General features: G+C 41.1%; 1 protein-coding gene and 1 long non-coding RNA gene across 3 annotated transcripts; both read left to right on the top strand.

Annotated features, from left to right (window-relative positions):
- Positions 1-767: 767 nt before the first annotated feature.
- LOC120812792 (uncharacterized) lies at positions 768-4,337 on the top strand. Of its 2 annotated transcripts, none has more exons than XR_005710731.2 (5): positions 768-992; positions 1,822-1,850; positions 2,583-2,619; positions 2,863-2,916; positions 3,628-4,337. It is a non-coding gene; the product is annotated as an uncharacterized LOC120812792 (long non-coding RNA). The 2 variants fall into 2 exon arrangements; XR_005710730.2 differs by having other exon boundaries at positions 928-992; positions 1,822-1,854.
- A 4,913-nt stretch (positions 4,338-9,250) lies between these two features.
- LOC120812169 (uncharacterized) lies at positions 9,251-20,207 on the top strand. The gene is made up of 4 exons (XM_078097685.1): positions 9,251-18,313; positions 18,466-18,607; positions 18,697-18,802; positions 18,941-20,207. The coding sequence occupies exon 1, from the start codon at positions 10,842-10,844 to the stop codon at positions 13,833-13,835; it is 2,994 nt and encodes a 997-aa protein (XP_077953811.1). The 5' UTR covers positions 9,251-10,841; the 3' UTR covers positions 13,836-18,313; positions 18,466-18,607; positions 18,697-18,802; positions 18,941-20,207.
- Positions 20,208-21,433: the final 1,226 nt, after the last annotated feature.

The following is a 21,433-nucleotide window of genomic DNA, read 5'->3' as shown; positions in this document are numbered from 1 at the left end:
AATATGCAAAGGCATTTCTACCATCTCCACTTGGAGTGCTGCCACTGGAGTACTTTTTATAGCTCCACAACATAACCCCAATGCTTTACTCTGGATTACATTCAACTTCTTTAAGTGGGTTATTGCTGCAGACCTATAAATTATACAACCATAGTCTATTATTGATCTAATTAGGTTAGTATAGATTGTTCTCATCGCAGATCTATTTCCTCCCCAATCCAGCCCTCTCAAACACCTCATCACATTCATCATTTTCTTGCATTTGTCTATCATCTTATTTATATGGACTGACCAAGTTAGTCTTTTACTCTGGAGACCATCTTTAGACTTTGCTCACTGCTTGCTCCATTTTGCACACAATATAGTTAAGGTTCCTCCCCCTTTTCCACATAGCGCCATCATCTGCAAACAGCGCTACCTTTATTGATCCTTTCATATTTTTAAAAACATTTTTAATCATGACCATAAATAACACTGGACTAATAATACTGCCTTGCGGCGTACCATTTTCTACTGTATACTCATTACTAAAAGCGTCATTAATTCTTACCACTATTTTCCCACCAGAAACAAAATTCTTTATCCATTGAAGCATTCTACCTTTAACTCCCATCAGATGGAGCTTGATAAGAAGGCCCTCCCTCCACACCATCTCATAGGCCTTCTCAATATAAAAAATATGGCAATAATTGACTCCTTATTTACCTGCGCCTTTCTAAGAGAGTCTTCACGCAATCCTTTCCGTCTCTTGGTCCGTTTAGGTACCGGAATGTTTCAATGGAGCTTTAGTGTCAAGGCTCATTAGTTAGTTTTCAGCTTTTTAGTTTTTATTGAAGTATCTAGATGATGATAGGAATGCTCTTTAAGTTTTATGTTTGGCGTGGCACTGTACGCGTCGAACGGGGTTCATGTTTATATCTTTGAAAGCATCATTTCTGACAGCCCCTGAACGCAACATCACAGCTCGCTAATTTGTCCTGAAGTCTTCTCTGGTAAGTAGCATTGAGCACCTCTGCTCACGGCTCATTATTTGAATGGTTTAGATTACGTTTTAGCATTTTAAAACGGCATCATAATGTTTCTTTAACTCATGCCAAACATAAACATAAAGAGAAAAGTTGAAAATCCCCCCTGTATGGCATAAGCACGAACCCGTGACTAACACTAGCATAGCAGCTAACACGGACTTCCCCCTTTTTCTCTGTAAAAGTTTATTGTAACGGTTATAAAGGGATGAAACAGCTAATTAGGTCGCTAGCTAGCTAACACATTTGTCAGTTACCATGTCTTAGTCTTAGTGTCAGTCAAGCTTTCGCGTTAGCTTAATCCCGTTAGCATAATGCTAAAGCCGTTATGAGGGTACTCAATCCCTGTTAGATTTCTGTACGGTTAGCTAACGTTAGCCAATTTTAATGCATTTATGAAACCTCTAAAACCAAATCATTGTTTTCATTAACTCAACTAACTTCAATCAAGCTGAGAAATGTTAAAATGCAAATAAATAAACCAACATCAGCATAATTAGCTCTAGTAGCCTGCTAGGCGCTAGCTGAGGCTAACCATTGACTTGAGTAAGAACGAGCTCATTTATGTCATAAATACTGTGGGTGCTTGTCTAAGGCATGTCTGTGTTTTTTATCTGTTTTTATTTATTTATTGTATACATATTTATTTTATGTATGACTGAGATTGACTTTAATCTGGGTTGTCATGTTATATCAGCAATATTTAAACTGCAGTAATCTACTTCTGTAATTACTTTTTTTAAAACGCGGCAACGTAAAACTTACTACAAGTTTGTCTTATTGTTTCCTCTCCTAGACAACAGAACATCGATCATCTCCTCTGTGGTTAGTAAGTATAGTAATATTGTACCTGAAATTGATAACAGGCCACATAACTGTTTAGCATCTGGATGCTTTTTTCAATTGTTGATTTATTTTGTTGTTTATCTTATTTAATGAACAGTTGTTTGGGCTTTAAAATATTAGACAATTGTGAAAACGTCATGCAAAAGTCTCCCAGGATTATGTCCTTGTGTTTTGCCCATAAGTCAGAGAGATTCAGTTTACTCTCATAGAGAAGCAAAGCAATCAGAAAATATTGCATATTGCAGCCGGAATCAGAGAATTTAACTTCATTCGTCAATGAATAGCAACATCTTGAATGCTGTGTACCATAGTGCTATAGATTTGCACATCTTAAATCCTTCAGAAGCAATGACAGCAATCAAAGGTAAACAGTTTAGTCTTGTTAGCAAGACAGTTAGTATTACCACACAGCTCAGTTTCACACTGCAATATACAATTATCTTCCTAGAAAAACGTCACTTTGGAATGAGATGGATAATACATGAAGTAATAACTTGAGACATTTATAATGAATAGAATAATGACTTTTGAACGAGACAGTGATTTTAAATAAGGACATACAGAGTCCACCTGAAATAACTTTTAATTCAAATAAGCAATGAGGTTGCTTTTTAAAATGTAACTGAGAATGTCTCTTTTTTTTTTTCTTCTCTCCATCCCTCACCCTCCTTGGACTCTTCCTGGACTCCTCCTTTTTGTGTTTAACTGCAGAACCTCACTGCTGGTGAATTATTGCTGACACTGAGCTGTGAGTGGATTCATTACTGATTCATTATGATTTTGCTATAGCTCAACTGACGTTACATTGGTTTACAGTTTAGACCACCTTCCACCACAATATTTTGTCTCTACAAGAATTACATCTTTGTCTTACATCCTCAACAATAAATGACCCAATCACGACAACAATGTGTTCTACAGTAAAATTAAATGTGACTCATGGGTTTCAGAGAAGAAATTAAACATAATTTATTTCTCTCTTCCCACTCAGAAGTGGCCTAGTGTTCCCTGTCTACTCCACTTTGGACGTCTTGGTGATCTGACAGTAAGTTCCCAGATGAGTCAAAACACATAGTAAAGTTGAAGTGAAACACTGATGCCCAAGACCGACCGTGACTGTGGAAGTGACATGGACTGTAAAAACAATCCTGTGACAGTGTATTGATGTAATACTAGCCTCTTACTGTTTTAATGTCTATATCTGGAGATATTTCACAGGCAGGAAACAAGTATTTAACTCAACTCTTAACATAATAATAAAAGCCTGCTAACATTTTTTTGTCAAAAGCATCCCATCATTTGTTAAAACACATTTTATTCTGAAATATTTGCAGTATAGTGTAGGAAAATGCAATAACTTTGAAAAAAGTACCGGCCTTTAATATTAAGATTATTTTTTCTATTTATTAAGGAGCTTCTTAACCCGTTAGTTTAATGTTAATATGAATGTATAATATATTATACTGTTTAATTATAGTAATTATAAGAGAACAATTAGAAAGAAGTGCTGGCAGTAGCAACAACACTGTGTGCAAACTACTTGTGTGAGAAACACAGGGAGTGTGGTCCGGCCTTGAGGTGTCTTAATCCAGCCAAATTAATAAACGCATTTAAGAACAACTTTTAAATATTATTACATGGGTTTATGATCTGGTCATTTAACTAGAAACCTTCAGTGATCTTTAAGCTTACAGTAGAGGTTACTCAGTTTGTTGTTCGACCTGCTGTCTAATGCATGTTTTATTGTGTCTTACAGGTGTCCTGCTGGCCAGCATCTCTCCTCTATCATAAACGCTCTCTGTCTATCCTATACCTTCTATCCACTCTGTCTCATTATTGGAACCTCTATCTATCCTATCACATCTACCGCTCTGTCTTTGATATCCACAACTCTATCTTTGTATCCCCCTTCTATCCACTCTGTCTCATTATTGGAACCTCTATCTATCCTATCAAATCTACCGCTCTGTCTACAATATACAATTCAGGTTACTAATACCTGATCTAACCACATAACGTTGGTTACCCTTTATTACAACAACCTCACAAGTACCTGATCCATCTTTTGATGAACAAACTCTGCTGAACCACATTACGTTGGTACCCTTTGTTACAACAACCTCAGGTTACAAGTACCTGTTCTACTAGATCTACTATCAGATTATCCTCTTTTAATCTTCTATCTACACGCAATAGAATACGATTACTATCTACAAATTGGGCAAAGCTTTTGGAATAAACTGAGTCTGTTTTAGTCAGAATTAGTTTGAACGTAAAATTGGAAAAAAGGTTAACAGGATATTTATACACATAGCACGGTTTCTTTAATTGAATATCACTAGATATATTAGCAAAATTATTGTTTACTTTATTTAAAATCTTTTTCATATACACATACATTGTTTAAGTGTCCAAGTGTTTTGTTGTTAAACTTTTCATACTGAAATAAAATACAAGCATCTGTCAGAATTGGATTTATTTGACGTTTCCTGTCTGCAGACCCAACGTTCTTTTGGAGCATTCATCTGCCATCAAACTCACACCACTGTTCCTGGTTTTGAATATAAACTAGTATAACATAGTATTCATATTGTATTTAATATCTTGGTTTTGTACGACAACATTTGTGGTTTTGAAACATCAACAATGCCAAGGAAGAGTAAGAGGTCACAAGATCAGAGCCTGCGCTGGCAGCGGCCCAATGAGAATCCCTGTGCAACAACGACTGAAGGAGCAGAATGTGTTGGTCCTGAGAGCAGTGAAGAGGTAAAGATGTCTGCAGAGTGTAAACGTGTGGAGCAGGAAGGTCAGCCTGATGCTTCATGTGCACCACCACCATCTTATGCAGATGCTGTAAAGAGAGGACAGCACAGTGATGATCCATGTGTAGCAGGACCTTCTAATGTGAAGTAGGTAAACCTAAGAGGTCAAGGTGATGAGTCATGCGTACCACAGGTATCTAATGCAGAAACTATAGAGCGAGGACAACCCATTAAAGAACCATGTGCAGCAGGATCTTCTAATGCAGACCGTGTAGACCCTGGAGATCAGTCTTCTGAACAACATGTCCGTGCATCCCACAGCCAGGCTTCTATCAGATACGGCAGATCCAGGAATCGGCAGTGCACCTGTAACTCACTGACCTTTCTTGCATTCCTCCATGAGAATGAAAGCATCACCAGAGCAGACCTGGACCATGTTTTGGATAAAGGTAACACGATGTATAGAGAGACCAGGAAACAAGTCACTAATCACATCTATCTGACCACCGACGAGCTCACTGATGAAGTTCCTGCACGCAGCGCTACACACTATGCAGACATGACTCAGCTTTCAAGGTACGGCACATTAGGAGAACCTTTACCTGGATCTGTGGACAGCTTTCTGGACCTGGAGTCAGGACTCAGCTGCTTGCTGTCAGATGTGAAGTACGCTCTGCTGTTGATGAGACTCTTGTGTATCGCAGTGTTCAGAACCAAGTCGGGCAGATACGGTTTCTTTGACCCACACTCCAGAACAGCCAGAGGTTTGCCCCTACCAGCCGGTTCACGCACACCAGGTACTGCTGTCATGGTGACATTCTCACGTCTCAGTGACATGATTGACAGACTCAAGAAGTCCCACAGAATGATGGACACACAGTCCTCCTGTAACTATGAGTTAAAGCCTGTGGAGTTCTACAACATGAACACAGTCAACCTGAACGGTGGTCTCCCAAACACAGACTGCAGACCTACAGCTGTCCCTGTGGATGAATCAAACTCACCTACAGCCACTGATCAGAACAGTTCACCAGAAATGACTCCTCACACTCCAGCTGTAAATCAACCAGAGGTCTTCATCACAACATCATCACATGACGCTCCTCACACTGAATCAGAATCAACAGCTCAAGAGATAAACCTCAGTGATCCATCTGACGACATATTGACAGCAGAGTCCAGTGACATCATCTTTACATCATCGGTGAGACAACAAGAGGTCATAAACTCCAATGAACCAGAACTGTCAAGTCAATCCACTTTCCTTCCATCACACGATGCTTCTCTCAATGAACCAAATATTTCTTCTTCAGTAGAAAATACTGTTGCCAGTGATCTGTCTGATGTTCTATTACAGGGAATCTCATGCAAACTAACAAAGTGTGATAAAAACAACAGGAGAAAAATAAAGAGAAGACTGATGATCTCAGTGAAAACTCAACAAAGAAAAGAGATTCAGAAAAGGAAAGAAAGGGAAAAATATGCTTCAAATAAAGCGTATAAAGCAGACAAGATATCTCATGCAAAAAGGCAATACCCGAACAACCCTCAATTTAGACAAAAGAAAATAAATAATACAAGAGACAACGTTGACTTCAAGCAAAAACAAAAAGAGTACATTTCCTCCCGGTACAGAAAAGATGCTGATTTTGGACAGAAAAAAAAAAAAATCTTGGTCTCTCGTTACAGAAATAATCCTGAATTTAGAGAAAACAAAAAAAAATCTTGGTCTCTCGTTACAGAAATAATCCAGAATTCAGAGCGAAACAAAAACAGAACTTTACGGACCGCTACCGAGACAATGCTGAGTTTAGAAAGGAAAAAAAACTGTACTTCACTGCTTTTTATAAAAACAGCATTGATTTTAGACAAAAGATGAGATCTCATATTATTCAGCGTTACGCTCATGACCAGGCATTCAGGCTCAGACACAAACAACTAATGAAACAACGAATGAAAGACAGATACAAAAACAATCCTACATATAAGAGTATGCGGAACATGAGATGTGCCATGAAAATAAAAAGGAAATACAGACAGATAAATAAACCAACAGAAGAAAGTGACAACAGTTTGATCCAAGAGGCCATATATGTTTTCAGGTCACAAATAAAGTCCGGTCCCACTTATGTTTGCACCGTCTGTCACAAAGCATCATTTCCAAACCAAGTGAAACCCTGTAAAAGGTTAAACTATGTACGAAATCCAGACGTGGTTGCAGCATGCCTGACAGGAAAGTACGTCCATGTGTGTGATGACCAGTGCAGAGATGAACAACAGTGCAATGTGCCTGATGAGAGAAAGGAAGAGTGGATCTGTCACACCTGCCACAATCATCTTAAAGATGGAGTCATGCCGACACTCGCTGTAGCCAACAACTTGGAGCTCGCTGACATTCCACCTGAACTGTGTGACCTCAACATATTGGAGAGACATCTCATAGCCAAGTGCATAGCGTTTGCAAAGATCGTTCCTCTTCCCAAAGGACGCCAGAGAGCGATACATGGCAACGTGGTTTGTGTCCCGTCTGAGGTGCAGGAAACAGTGGAAGCGTTACCCAGACTGAGAAGTGAGTCTCAAGTGATGAGAGTAAAGCTGAAGAGACGATTGTGTTACAGAGGACATCAGCTGTTCCAGACTGTCACCTGGTCTAAACTAGTGCAGGCGCTGCATAAACTCAAACGCATCCATCCACAATATCAGGACATCACTATCAGAGATGAGGCCGAGCTTTGTGACCCAACACTTCCTGATGAAGATGAGGATGATGATGATGAGGATGCCACTATGGATGACAACGACTATGATGATGCTGATTTAAAGGAAATTGACATGTGTGAGATATGTGCACTGTGTGAGACAGAAACTGAGCTTGATGGAGAGCAGGATGTTGACATGTTGTCTTGTGATGGTGAACAACCAGAGCAGCAGAGAGATGATGAAGAACAGGAAGGTGACATGCCTAACGGTGGTTTTGCCCTAGAATCATGTCTTCAGCCGTGTGATGTTTCAGAGGAGATCTTATGTTTCAGTGAAGGAATCTACTCGGTTGCCCCTGCAGAAAGTAACAGTCCAGTTGGTTTCTTCAAGACTCCTAAACTTGAGGCGATTGCTTTCCCTGTGCAGTTCCCTACAGGCCAAAACACACTGGATGAAGGGAGACGTATGAAAGTAACACCCAGCAGTTATTTCAAAGCGAGGCTCTTCTGTGTTGATGATCGTTTTGCCAGAGATACAAACTACTTGTTCTTTGCTCAGTTTGTGACTGAAATACACTTGGCCACATCCAGCATGACGATACAGTTGAGGAAAGGAAAGCCAATGACTCGAGATGGACGAAAAATAACGTCTGGTATGTTGCAAAACAAACGAGAGGTAGAGAAACTGGTGAGGAACAAAGATGCAGTCAGATTCATGCAGCCGCTGAGAGGAACACCAGCCTACTGGGAGAAAACCACACGAGACCTTTTTGCCATGATCAGACAGTTGGGAACTCCCACATTCTTTTGTACATTTTCTGCAGCTGAGATGCGTTGGCCTGAAGTGATTGAGGCAATAAAAAGACAGCAAGGTGAGGAGGTGAACTTTGAAGGGCTCGACTGGTCAGCAAAGTGTGACATTCTGAGAAGCAACCCTGTAACAACAATGCGCATGTTTGATAAGCGTGTTGAGGCCTTATTCAGAGATGTGCTCTTATCTCCTGCACAGCCTCTTGGCAAAGTCGTTGACTACTTTTACCGAGTTGAGTTTCAGCACAGAGGAAGTCCACACATTCACTGTCTCATATGGGTAGAAGGTGCACCTGTGTTTGAGGAGGATGATGATCAGACTGTGTCAGCTTTTGTTTCCAAATACTGTACATCACAGCTCAGCTACCTGACCAACTCACACAACCTGAACTGTACAAGAACGTCACAGAGGTGCAAATACAATGCACCTCTCACCACCTTCAATGGCAGGAACACTTTCAGACAATCACCCTGACTGAGATTATGCGGCAGAAGGATGATGTTGCCTTTGCAGAGATGTTGAACCGGATCCGTGTGAAAGGAAAGTCAGATGAGTTGTCTCAAGCAGACAGAGCCTTGTTGTCACAGACCATTACTGAACCATCACTTTGTCCACCTGATGTCCTGCACATCTTTGCAACTAATAAACAGGTTGATTCACACAACTCAGTAACATTAGCTCTGCTCCATTCTAATATCACCAAGATCGATGCAGATGACTACAAGAAGGACCCACGAACTGGAAGAATGGCTCGACAAGCCCAACCATACAAAGGAACCAGAAATGAGTTACCAGACACACTAAACGTAGCTGAAGGTGCTCGAGTCATGCTCACCAGAAACATAGACGTGTCTCAGGGATTGGTGAATGGATCGTTTGCTACACTAGTCAGGGTAATAACCGCAGAACAGAGTGGTGTTGCACATGTCACTATGCTCGGGTACGCAGACAGTTTCCTGTTAGACTTGCTGTAGAAGCCATTCCACTACATTGGTATTGTGCATAATGAAACTGCCTTTTCTGTTGATTTATTTGTGATGATGTAATGATGACGTCAGGGGGCGTCGGCTATTTAAATGTCACCTGAGTAAGGCCAGGGGTGTTTTCTATTTTGAGAGCGGAAGGAGATACTATTTTTGACCGCATTACCCATTACGCATTGAATTCTCCGTTTATTATGAGTGTGATTTAGGTTGTTTTTTTCCGAACAATGAATAAAAGAATATTGAAGTGACAATACGAGCAAATGCGCATTGATTTTACCGACCGCTCCTACAGCAAGTCAAAAATACCTCATCCGAACGCGAGGAAGGAACGCCAGGCCGGGTGGAAGTGAGCGAAGCTGTCCCGGAGTCACGTCGTCTTGGATTGATCTGGACTGCGGCCAGAATCCGAGCTCACCGGTACCGTGAGTAAACGAGCGTATGCGCTGTTTTCCGAACCTGGTTACGATCAAACATTAAAACCGACAGAAGGAACCGAAGGAAACGTTCGATAACAACAAATAAATCCATAAAATGCCTATAAATTACGAGATCACTTAAAGACACCGCGGATCAAACAAAGCACGGCCGCGCGCACGAAAAGGTAAAATTAAATAAAGACGTAACTGAAACACTAATAAATATTGACAGCTGACGCTGAAAACTCAAATAATGGCAGAAGGAACTGAACGGGGAGTCACGGAAGCCGGTATGAGTGAGACGGATACGGCGCAACAAAATAAAGCTTTTAAATCATTGAGCGCCACACGTAGAGGAAAACTCTCCCACTGTACTCGGAAAATGAATGAAATAAAGTTAATGATGAAAGAAGGTGCCGATGTTCATAATGTTAATGAAAGTGCAAATGAATTCATGAGACTGCTGGAGGAATTTAAATTGTGTCATGAATCTGTTCAGATTCTGCTGCCTGAGGAAGCGAGAAGGAATGAAAGTTTGGACTGGTATGAGCCAAAAATCGTAGATTATTACGTTTTTCTGACTGATGTGGATCAATGGAAAAGGGCTCAGGCCGATCCACATACTCTGGTGGATGTTGGGGACAGTGTCTCACAGACTGGCTCACAACGCTCCAGAGGTTCCAATTCTTCATCTATGGTTTCAGCACGCATGAAGATAGCTGCAGACAAAGCTGCTCTGCAGGCCAGAGCTAAAGCTCTGAAAAGGAAACACAAACTGGAAAAGGAAAAGCTTGAGCTGGGGTTAAACATTGAATCCCTGGATCTGGAAGCAGATATTGCTACAGCTGATGCAAGGTTAAAGGCTCTAGAAGAATTCGAATGTGATGAAGCCTCAGAATCCGGAAAAGAAATGGAAGAACAGATAGAGGCATCTGACAAAAGAGGAGATCTAACACAAATGGAGTCTGCACGGATAGGAACCGTACCGAAAAGATCCTTCCAAGGAATAATGCATACTCTGAATCCAACATTGACTGGAATCAGGATCTGGATCTGAGCAACCACCAAGGGCGACAGCAAACCCTCACACACACAGAGCTGTGGTTTCTGACGGACCACGCGGAAGAGGCGAAGCCACACCAGAAGTGAAACACCTCAGAGCATAGATCTCACAAACATTCTACAAAGACAGACAGACTTGACAGACTTGCTAGTGATACAGCAGAAAGAGTCTAAACTCCCCCAAAGAGAGGTGCCAATGTTTGACGGCAATCCTCTCACTTTCACTCATCATTTATGAAGGCTTTCAAGCACAACATCGAGGATAAAACCAACAGTAATGAGGACCGACTATACTTTCTGGAACAGTATACTGTTGGACAGCCAAAGGAGCTAGTCCAAAGCTGCTTTCTCATGAACGCCACAACTGGCTATGAGGAAGCAAAGCGCCTGCTTAAATATAACTTTGGTGATGATTTCAAAGTAATTTCTGCATATATCGAAAAGGCCTTAAACTGGAACCAAATCCGTACAGATGATGGAGAGGCACTTCATAGCTACACCCTTTATCTAAAAGGCTGTGGTAATGCAGTTCAGGACCTCTCATACATGTCAGAGTTGGACTCACCATCTAACATGAAAAGATTTGTTTTCAAACTCCCATTTAAACTCCGAGAGACAAGGTGGTCTACTGTGTGTGACATTACGGAAAGAACACACCAGAGACCTAAATTTAAGGACCTTGTCCTCTTTCTGGAAAGGCAGGTCAGAATCATCCAAGATCCCGTCTTCGGAGGTATCCAAGATCCTGCCGGAAGCACAAACAGCAGAACATTCAAAAGAGACCAACAGTATACAAGACCTAGCAGCAAGAAAAGCTTTGCTACAACTGTCATGCCCAAGACCGAAACCCACATGAACACTAATGCACAGGAGAGGCCGGAGAGGCCAGAGGGCATCCGTAAACCCATGGACGCCTTCATCAAACCTTGTGCTTTCTGTAACGGAGATCATGTGATGGAAACATGTGAAATAATAACAAAGATTCCCCACAAAGAGAAAGTTGAGCTACTAAAGAAAAAAGGACTATGCTTTGCCTGCTTGGTCAAAGGTCATATGAGTAAAGAATGCAAGAAACGTCTCACATGTCGTTCCTGTGAGAAAAAACACCCCACTGTCTTACATATAGATAACTTTACTCCGGGAAACAATAGGCCGGTAGCTAAGTGGGATTCAGACACCAGGAGCAATTGTATGGCTAAGGTTTCTTCTGCAGCACAAATTGCTATGGTGTCATCAACAGCACAAAAGTGGGGCAGAACAACAGATCATAGATTAGCAGTGGTACCTGTAAAAATAAAGGCACACAAAGGCAGCTGTTTGATAGAGACGTATGCATTCCTAGATCCCGGAAGCACTGCTACCTTTGTCACAGAAAAACTGATGGAACAGCTGTCTGTCAGAGGAAAGAAAACCGAAATCTTACTCCGAACGATGGGTCATGAAAAGCCTGTGAAAACCCACGTGATAAGAGGACTGGAAGTATGCAGCCTGGAAGGCAACAACTTCATAGAGCTTCCTGAAGTCTTCACACAAAATGCCATTCCTGTCAATCAAGAAAACATCCCTACAGAAACGGACATAAAAGGAATTCCTTACTTAAATGAGGTCCACATAAAACCCATCAAAGCAGAAGTAGGCCTATTGATAGGTACAAATGTCCCACAGGCTATGGAACCACTGAGAGTGATCAATAGCCAAGGCAAGGGGCCCTATGCAGTCCTTACATACCTAGGTTGGACTATAAATGAACCTCTCTGCAGCACTGCACCTATAGATGAGGACGGTCCACCACGGATAGCGTCCAATAGAATATCAGTAGCCAAGCTAGAAGAGCTTCTAAGACACCAATACAACCAGGACTTTTCAGAGTCAGCCTACAATGAAAAACAAGAGCACTCATTTGAAGACAAGAAATTCTTGCATGTGATGAACAGCTCAGTCAAAAGGAAAGATGGCCACTACGAAATACGACTTCCTTTCCGTCAGGATAACATCAGTATGCCAAACAACAAGAAGGTGGTGGAACAAAGAGTATTGAATCTTGCCCGTAGATTCCAGAAAGACGAATCCTTTCGGAAAGACTATAATGGCTTCATGTGTGACGTCTTGAGGAAAGGGCATGCAGAAAGAGTGCCAGAGGAACAACTCTCCCGGAAAGACGGAAGACTGTGGTATTTTCCTCACCATGGTGTCTACCACAAAAGAAAAAAGACTATCCGGGTGGTGTTCGACTGCACCTCTTCATTCCAAGGAACTTCCTTAAATCGTGAGCTGTTGCCGGGTCCTGACCTTACGAACACACTATTGGGTGTACTTCTCAGATTCCGACAGGAACCAGTGGCAGTGATGGGGGACATTGAAGGAATGTTCCATCAAGTAAGAATACCAAAGCATGATGTGGACTTCCGCAGATTCCTGTGGTGGCCAGATGGCGACACCAACCAACCGCTAGCAGAATACCGGATGACGGTGCATCTCTTCGGAGCAGTCTCATCACCGAGCTGTGCCAATTTTGCACTGAAGCGGACAGCTGATGACAACGAAGGAAAGTGTAGCACTTATGCTCTAAACACCATTCGTCAAAACTTTTATGTAGACGACTGTCTGAAATCTGTCCCAAACGAGAGCCAAGCCATCCGTCTGGTGAAAGAGCTTCGATCAGTCTGCACCACAGGTGGATTTAAACTCACCAAATGGACCAGTAACAGTCGTGCAGTCCTTGCCTCTGTTCCAGTGGAAGAGAGAGCAAAGGAAGTCAAAGATCTAGACCTCGACAAAGACAAACTGCCCATCGAAAGGGCCCTCGGCATGCGATGGGACATTGAGTCAGACACTTTCTTCTTTTCAATCACCCCAAAACAACCATCAGTAACCCGCAGAAGCATTTTATCGGTGTTGAACTCTGTATACGACCCCCTAGGGTTCATAGCGCCAGTCATGCTGACAGGGAAAGGAATACTGCAGGACCTGTGCAAGCTAAATTGTGGATGTGATGAAACAATACCTACTGCTTACACAGAGAGATGGACGGAATGGCTAAAAGATCTTAACCTGATTTCCAGCCTAAGAATCAGGAGATGCCTTAAGTCACAAGATTTTGAAGTTGCTAGAGCACAGATGCACCACTTCTGCGACGCAAGTGAGCGAGGTTACGGGACAGTCAGCTACTTGAAACATGGCAGTAAAGTTGGACTACCTCACATAATGTTTGGGATTGGGAAATCATGAGTTGCACCCTTAAAGCTGGTGACAACTCCACGTCTGGAGCTTGCTAGTGCAGTTCTCGCTGCTAGGATAGACAGGATGTTGAGGAGAGAGCTCGAGTTAACCCTCGAGGACTCAGTCTTTTGGACCGACAGTACCGCTGTCTTAAAATACATCCAAAATGACGCAAGAAGTGTCCACTATTTGGGATCTGACACACAAATTCCAATGGCGCCACATAAAGACAGAGCTCAACCCCGCAGACATGGCATCAAGAGGCATGAAAACCGAGAAGTTCATTCAAGAAGGACATTGGCTGAGTGGTCCAAATTTCCTGATGCAACCGGAAACTGACTGGCCAGTGATTCAAGTACCACCCACGCTGTATGACAGTGACCCAGAGGTCAAGAAGGTGGCCATGGCTTTCACTACAAGTATACTGCAGAATGAAAGGCCACTGACTCGTTTTATTGAGCACTTCTCATGATGGAACAAATTGATCCAATCATCAGCCTGGATATTAAAATTCAAAGAAACTCTGAGACGAAAGAAAATGAGTAACACATACCCAACTGGGTCGCAGCTGTCCATGGAGGATTTAGCCAAGGCAGAGCAATCACTTGTGTCTTATGTCCAACAACAATCCTTCAAAGATGAGGTGACCTCTCTACAAAGGGGCTTACCCGTAAAGAGAAACAGTAGGATCTATAGACTAGATCCTATCCTCTAACATGGAATCCTGAGAGTCGGAGGCAGACTAAGTAAGCTGGCAATGCCAGAGGAAACCAAACATCCTGCTATTCTACCAACAACCACCTGTCAAAGATACTCCTACACCACACCCACACCTCGATGGCTCATTGTGGAAGAAATGAACTTATCGCAAAACTCAGGACAAAATACTGGATTCTAAGAGTAAATTCTGCTGCAAGAAAGATAACAAGGGACTGTGTACTTTGCAGGAGATGGCATGGCACAGCAATGACACAAAAAATGTCCGACCTACCGCTACACAGGATAACACCTGATTTGCCGCCCTTCACCCATACAGGACTAGACTACTTTGGGCCCATAGAAGTCAAGCACGGCCGCAGAAAAGTAAAACGGTATGGAGCCTTGTTTACGTGCCTAGCAAGCAGAGCCGTACATCTGGAGATGGCCTACTCAATGGATACTCATGTATTTCTGCACTGCGAAGATTCATCTGCAGACGAGGCCAAGTGAAAGAAATTGTTTCCGATAACGGTACTAATTTTGTCGGAACTGATCGAGAGCTTCGAGAAGCACTTTGACCTCAGTAAGATCCAGCATTCGATGCACGCTGAAGGTATCAAATGGACATTCAACCCCCCTTATGGTGCTCATCATGGAGGCGTATAGGAACGACTCATCCGGATGATAAAAAAGAACCTCTACTCCATCACAAGGGAACATATCCTGGATGACGAGAGTCTCCAAACAGCTCTATGTGAAGTAGAGGCAATCATGAATGACCGGCCCATCACAGTCTTATCCCAAGATGCAAAAGATCCAGAACCTCTGACACCCAACCACCTGCTTCAAATGAAGCGAATGCCGACTCTTCCACCTGGACTCTTCGACAAAAGTGATACCTATTCCAGACGAAGATGGAAGCAGACTCAGTATATAGTGGATCTCTTCTGGAAACGCTGGATACGAGAGTACCTCCCATTGCTACAGGAGAGACAGAAATGGAATAAGATCAAAAGGAACCTAAAGCATGGAGACATAATGCTGATCATTGATGAAAGCTCACCACGCAACTCCTGGCCTATGGGGCGAATCACGGAAACCTTTCCCGGCAAAAGGGGACATGTACGTTGTGTCAAGATCAGGACACAAAATGGCACCTTGGAAAGGCCCATCACAAAGCTGTGCCTTCTACAAAACATGCCCTGATTAGATCCTCGAATAGACTTTGCCCCCTTTTCTTCGACCCTTGAGAGAACTCATTTTCCTTTTCTCAGGAATTTTTTGAACCCGTTTTGCAAAAAGGACTATCGAAACTAAATGGATTATATTTTTGGCCTTTTTTCTTATTAAATGTATGAATTGTCCTATACCGGTCAATTAGGGGCCGGAGTGTAGAAGCCATTCCACCACATTTGTATCGTGCATAATGAAACTGCCTTTTCTGTTGATTTATTTGTGATGATGTAATGATGACGTCAGGGGGCGTCGGCTATTTAAATGTCACCTGAGTAAGGCCAGGTGTGTGTTTTCTATTTTGAAAGCGGAAGGAGATACTATTTTTGACCGCATTACGCATTGAATTCTCCGTTTGTTATGAGTGTGATTTAGGTTGTTTTTGCCGAACAATGAATAAAAGAATATTGAAGTGACAATACGAGCAAATGCGCGTTGATTTTACCGACTGCTCCTACGCTTTTGCCTGCACAATACACAAGGTTCAGGGTATGACAAGGACGTCAGCTGTAGTGTCACTGAAACACATTTTTGAACCTGCCGTGGCTTATGTAGCTATCAGTAGAGTGACCTCTCTCAGTGGACTGCACATGCTGGATCTGGATGAGAGCAAAATCTATGCCAACCCAGAAATCACTGGAGCCCTCGAGACCATGAGACAAGTCAACTTGGACGACATGATGCCTCTTCTTTGTATCACACAGACATCGAGCAGACGTGACACTCTGACCATTGTTCACCATAACACTGAAGGTTTGCCATCTCACATCAATGACATCAGGAGCCATCATGAACTGTGTCTTGCAGATGTTTTGTGTCTCACAGAAACTCACCTTCAAGGGTCCTTTGTTGCAGAGAGTCTCCATTTAGAGGGCTACAACATGTTCAAACGCAACAGACACCTGTCCTACACAAATGTTCCACAAATAAACAACAGAGGTGGTGGTGGAGTTGCTGTTTCAAGAGCCAGATTCAGGTGCGTGAGAAACAGTACGTACATAATGTGACCGATCTTGAGTTTGTGGCTCTGAAGGTAGAAGCCCCAGTGAGAGCCCTGGTTGCAGCTGTGTACAGACCTCCAGACTACAGTGTGAGATCATTCCTGTCCAACCTGGGGAGCCTGCTGGACTCATTGGAGATCATGGACTGTCAGCCCATCATTGTCTGTGGTGATTTCAACGAGAATCTCTTCTCCAACACTGGTAAGCCAATGTAAGCCCTTTCAAGTGGGGGGCTGCAGTTTGACCCTCACAAAAGTGAGACACTTGATTATACAGAGGAGGGGGATCCGCCATACAGCCGTTTCCATCTTTCCACCACAGCAGGGCCTCCATTCTGTTACAGTAAAAAACATGTCACTTGACACAATCATGTTTTCTGTCTACATTCCTCCAACAGGTCTTAAAATTGTCAGGTAAGATCAAAATCTACTGAGAATCGTGTACTTTTTTTAACAATACCACATTGTTATTAGTCTGGGATTATGTAATCATCAATGTAAAGAAAACTGAATCATCTGGTCAAACTAGTTGTTGCACTGTAATAATATTGTAGAATGGGGTCATTTTAAGTGTTCACAGTATTGGATAATATTATGGGTCATATAGTTTTCCAGGTAACCATGTTATTTTTAGCAATATTTCTAACATATTCTGGCCTGTGCATTTATCAGGGTGGGTTTGGGTCAGGGTTGATAAATGCACAGGCCAAAACTCTTCCAGCAGCTGTGTACAATGTAAAATTCATTGTACACAGCTGCTGACATTTTGTGTAGCAGACGCACATCAGAAAGTATGTGTTGTAGATGTAATACTTTCTGATGTACCTACCAGCTGAAACCCCACACTTCTATCCCCATTAATTTAATTTTAATTATCCTGTGTTCTCTGTAGTGTTATGTTTCCTTTGTATTGAAAGCAGTCACAATTGTCATGTTTCCTATGTAGTGTTAAGTTTCCTTTGTAATGGACAGAAGACACAGTCCTCCTGTGTCCTCTTTAGTATTGCGTTTCCTTTCCGATGGACAGGAGACAAAGTTCTCATGTGTCTTTGTAGTGTTAAGTTTCCTTTCCGATGGACTGGAGACACAGTTATCATGTGTCTTTGTAGTGTTAAGTTTCCTTTCTGATGGACAGGAGACACAGTCCTCCCTTGTCCTCTGTAAAGACATCTTCTTGGCCTCACCTCCTTCTGCACTGTGAGGATCAGCTCACAGCATCTAAGACATGACAAAGACTGCAGCACCAACTAAACTGTCAATCAACTGAGGACCCATCACAGTTAGACCTCATAGGGACACATTTGACTTCCTGCCTGTCCCCGTCATTCTTCAAAGCAAAGGACGAGAAAACACCTGCCTGTCTTTGCCTCACTTCCTGTCTGGCTCTGAGATTCTAGATCAGCTCATACCGACCAGGACATCCTGCCACCACTGCAGCAGCAGAGCAGATGTTGAAGCACCGTGTTAACTGTTCATCATCAGTGGACACTTGCTGGACCACAGAGACACGTGTTCTCCCTGCCAGTGTTGAGGTTTCTTCGCAACAGATAATAAGGTATTGTTTTCTTATTTCATATGTGAGTTCTAATGTTTTGTTTTAATTTTGTTATCATTCACGTATTCATTTTGTATGAATGCAATATTCTTAATAACACTAATCGTACATCCAATATAACATTCTAATTTTATATCCACTTCTTCCTTCAGGTCTTCCTCCTTTCGGATTCCTCCACTTCACAGTGAAGACACTCAGGACTGCAGAGAGGGCTGAACACATAAAAGAAGCTCAACATCATCAATTCAGTTGCACTGTACCTATATGTTGATCTGCTCTGCAGCAGAGTTCAAGGTATTTCATTACTGTGAATTATAAACCTTTTTAGAAAGTTTAGTCTCTCTTTAGTTTCTAACAATAACTTCCTGTTTTATTTTTGTCAGGATCAGGTGTGTGACTGCAAGGAAGAGTCATCAGTCAGTCATCACTGTCCCAGTGACAGCCCCACCTTTATGCAGCTTCAAGCTCCTCCCTAAACCAGCTGTAAAGGTAACAATTGGGATTAGATATTTTTAAAAATATATATCTCTGACCACAACAAAACAATCCCCTGGTGGTCTTCCTACTTGCATGTGATATTTACATGTTAACAACATTAATACATTTTCTCCTGTTTCTGTCTTTAAGGCCTCTCCTCCATGTTGCTATAGTAACACTATCCTGACGTGATGACTGGAGCCAAAGGTCATAATATTACAGGTCTTTAAAGCATACACTACTAACTCATGAACAGTATTACTACAGGACACCTGTCTATTTTGTTTGTTTCATCTCTACCGTATTTGATCTAACAATATATGTATTCTTTATGTTTCAGCCACTTTTTTTGTGTTAATTGTTCTTATTTATTTATTTATGTCATCCGTCCCTTTTCAGTCAGTTTTCTAACAGATATATAAGAAAATTAAGGATGTAAATGTTTGTTTGATTGCCTCGTCCATATGAGCAAATTAACATCAAGGAATGACATATTTGTATCACAATGAGTCATTACTATGGGGTTTCAGCTGGTAGATATATTCAAGGTTTTTCACATGTGTACACCGATCCTTAGGATAACCTAAGCTCTACTGAGACTGCCCAGTGTTAAATTGTAAGACATCAAGTGTGTCATCTTCAGATGGCTAAAACATGACCAGGGCTCCTGGACCTTGAAGTCTTGAGCTGAGTATTAACCTAGGTCTGGAAACAATGTGAAAAGCCTTTAATTATAGGAAATGAACCATATTGTTTACTATTGAAACTATAGTAAATGTATTCATGAATAACAAACAAAGGGACCAATGTTCACAAAACTGTGTTGATAAATTTCTCACTCATCTTACACAAAATACATTATGGTCAATACAACAGTACTTGTGCACTGTACTCATCTATAGTATTTTATTATATATCGATAGAAGATAATGAGTCAAAAAAGGATGTAAAGACAGGATGTAAATGCATCTTTTGAAATATAGCACCCACCTCAAACTACTGGTAGTGACAAAATAATATTCTGCCTGGTCTGTGGTATACATCTATTTAAAACGTTTTTCTTATAGGCACTATGGGTTCATCTTGTGGGATCTTTGTGGATAAAAACGTCTTCCGCAGAAAGCCTTTCCTTTTTCTTGATTTCCAATTCTCTTTACAGTTCTTCTTTTTAATTCGCTTGAGAGCACTTAAATTATGATGAATCAGTTTAACTGTAACTTATTTCAGATTAATAAGTCATCCTTACTTGAACAATTAAATATACAAAGAGAAAAGCATTTTTACTTTGCCAGTTTTCATTTCCACATGTACAGAGAATCTTTATTGACATTTTTATAATTGCTATTGTTTTTCCTCAATAAAATCGAGTGATTTATATTTTTGCATGAGCAATATGGCTGTTCTGTATGTTAGTCTTTGACATGCTAATACTAATTACTGTTTTAATTCTTTTTAAAATATTGATTCACAAAATTGTATTCTAAATGTAAACAAATAAAATGTTTGTAATGAGGTCACTGTCTGCTTTATACTCGATGCAACACTGAGACTACTACTGATTTTTACGACTACACCTGCTGCTGCTACAGTTACTATTGACATAAAAATGGTTGACTTATTGGCATTAACACTTTTTCAGCAAAGCCATTGGAAATTTCAATATTTTCAGCAATTTCAATTAATTTAATCTTTGAGCTTGCTGGTACTTTGTCATTTCTATATCATGAGCATTTTTTTAATTCATTTCAGTTTTTCGGCTTGCTGGTACATTTTCGGATTTCTGTATTTTCAGCAGTTTTTGAAATGAATTTTAGCTTATTATTTCTGTCTTTTTTCGCAACATTTCACATTCATTTCAGCTGTTTTCATTTCTGCTTTTTCAGCAATTCTATTGAAATTCTCTTCAGCTTCTCCCATTTCTGTATTTTCAGCAATTTCAAATTAATTTCAGCTTTTCTAATATCTGTAATTTAAGCAAATGTATTCAAATTCCCTTCAACTTTCTGTAATTTCAGCTATTTTTAAAAATTCATTTCAGCTTTCAGCTTTTTGCATTCCAACGCATTTTCAGCAGGAAATGCATTTTCTAGTTGGAACTCAAGTTTGTTGCCTTCCTGATTCATTGTTTTACCTTTTTATGTAGTCGTATTTCTTTGCTTGTATTGCTTTGTGTTGATATTGAATATTACTGTAAATTAAGCTGCTGGTACAATTCTTACAAGATCATCCATGTTCAGTCCGATGGGTGACAAATGTAATGGAAACCCTCAATAAATGGGGGAAAATAACTAATGCTGACGCTTCGGTACGGATTAACAATTTAAGAAATAAATCAGAATGTATTGACTTACAATGCTTACCCAACTTTGACTAGAAATACTCTGTTACCATTATTCGTGTGGAGTTCTGAACTTCTGATCAAGGAACACTACTATTACCCTCGCCTCTCCTGAGAGTTATAAATAGTTAACTGGCTTGAGTTTTTAAATAATTGAATAACTAACATAAATAATAAGCAGTTACAAAGTGAAATAAAGTATGAAATAGTTTAAATATTATTTCGTGAAATGGAGAAGTCCCCTCGTCTAGTCTCATATGACCATCACTATTGGTTCACAGGAGGCTTCTGTCTGGTCCTTCTCC

The sequence above is a fragment of the Gasterosteus aculeatus genome, chromosome Y (assembly GCF_964276395.1).
Source record: "Gasterosteus aculeatus chromosome Y, fGasAcu3.hap1.1, whole genome shotgun sequence".
Lineage (NCBI taxonomy): Eukaryota > Metazoa > Chordata > Actinopteri > Perciformes > Gasterosteidae > Gasterosteus > Gasterosteus aculeatus.
The sequence above is the reverse complement of the archived record's forward strand: the minus strand, read 5'-3'. Positions and strand labels throughout refer to the sequence as shown.

Coding starts and splice junctions, on each gene's coding strand:
- LOC120812169 (XM_078097685.1), top strand. CDS start 10,842: ATGAAGGCTTTCAAGCACAACATCGAGGATAAAACCAACAGTAATGAG.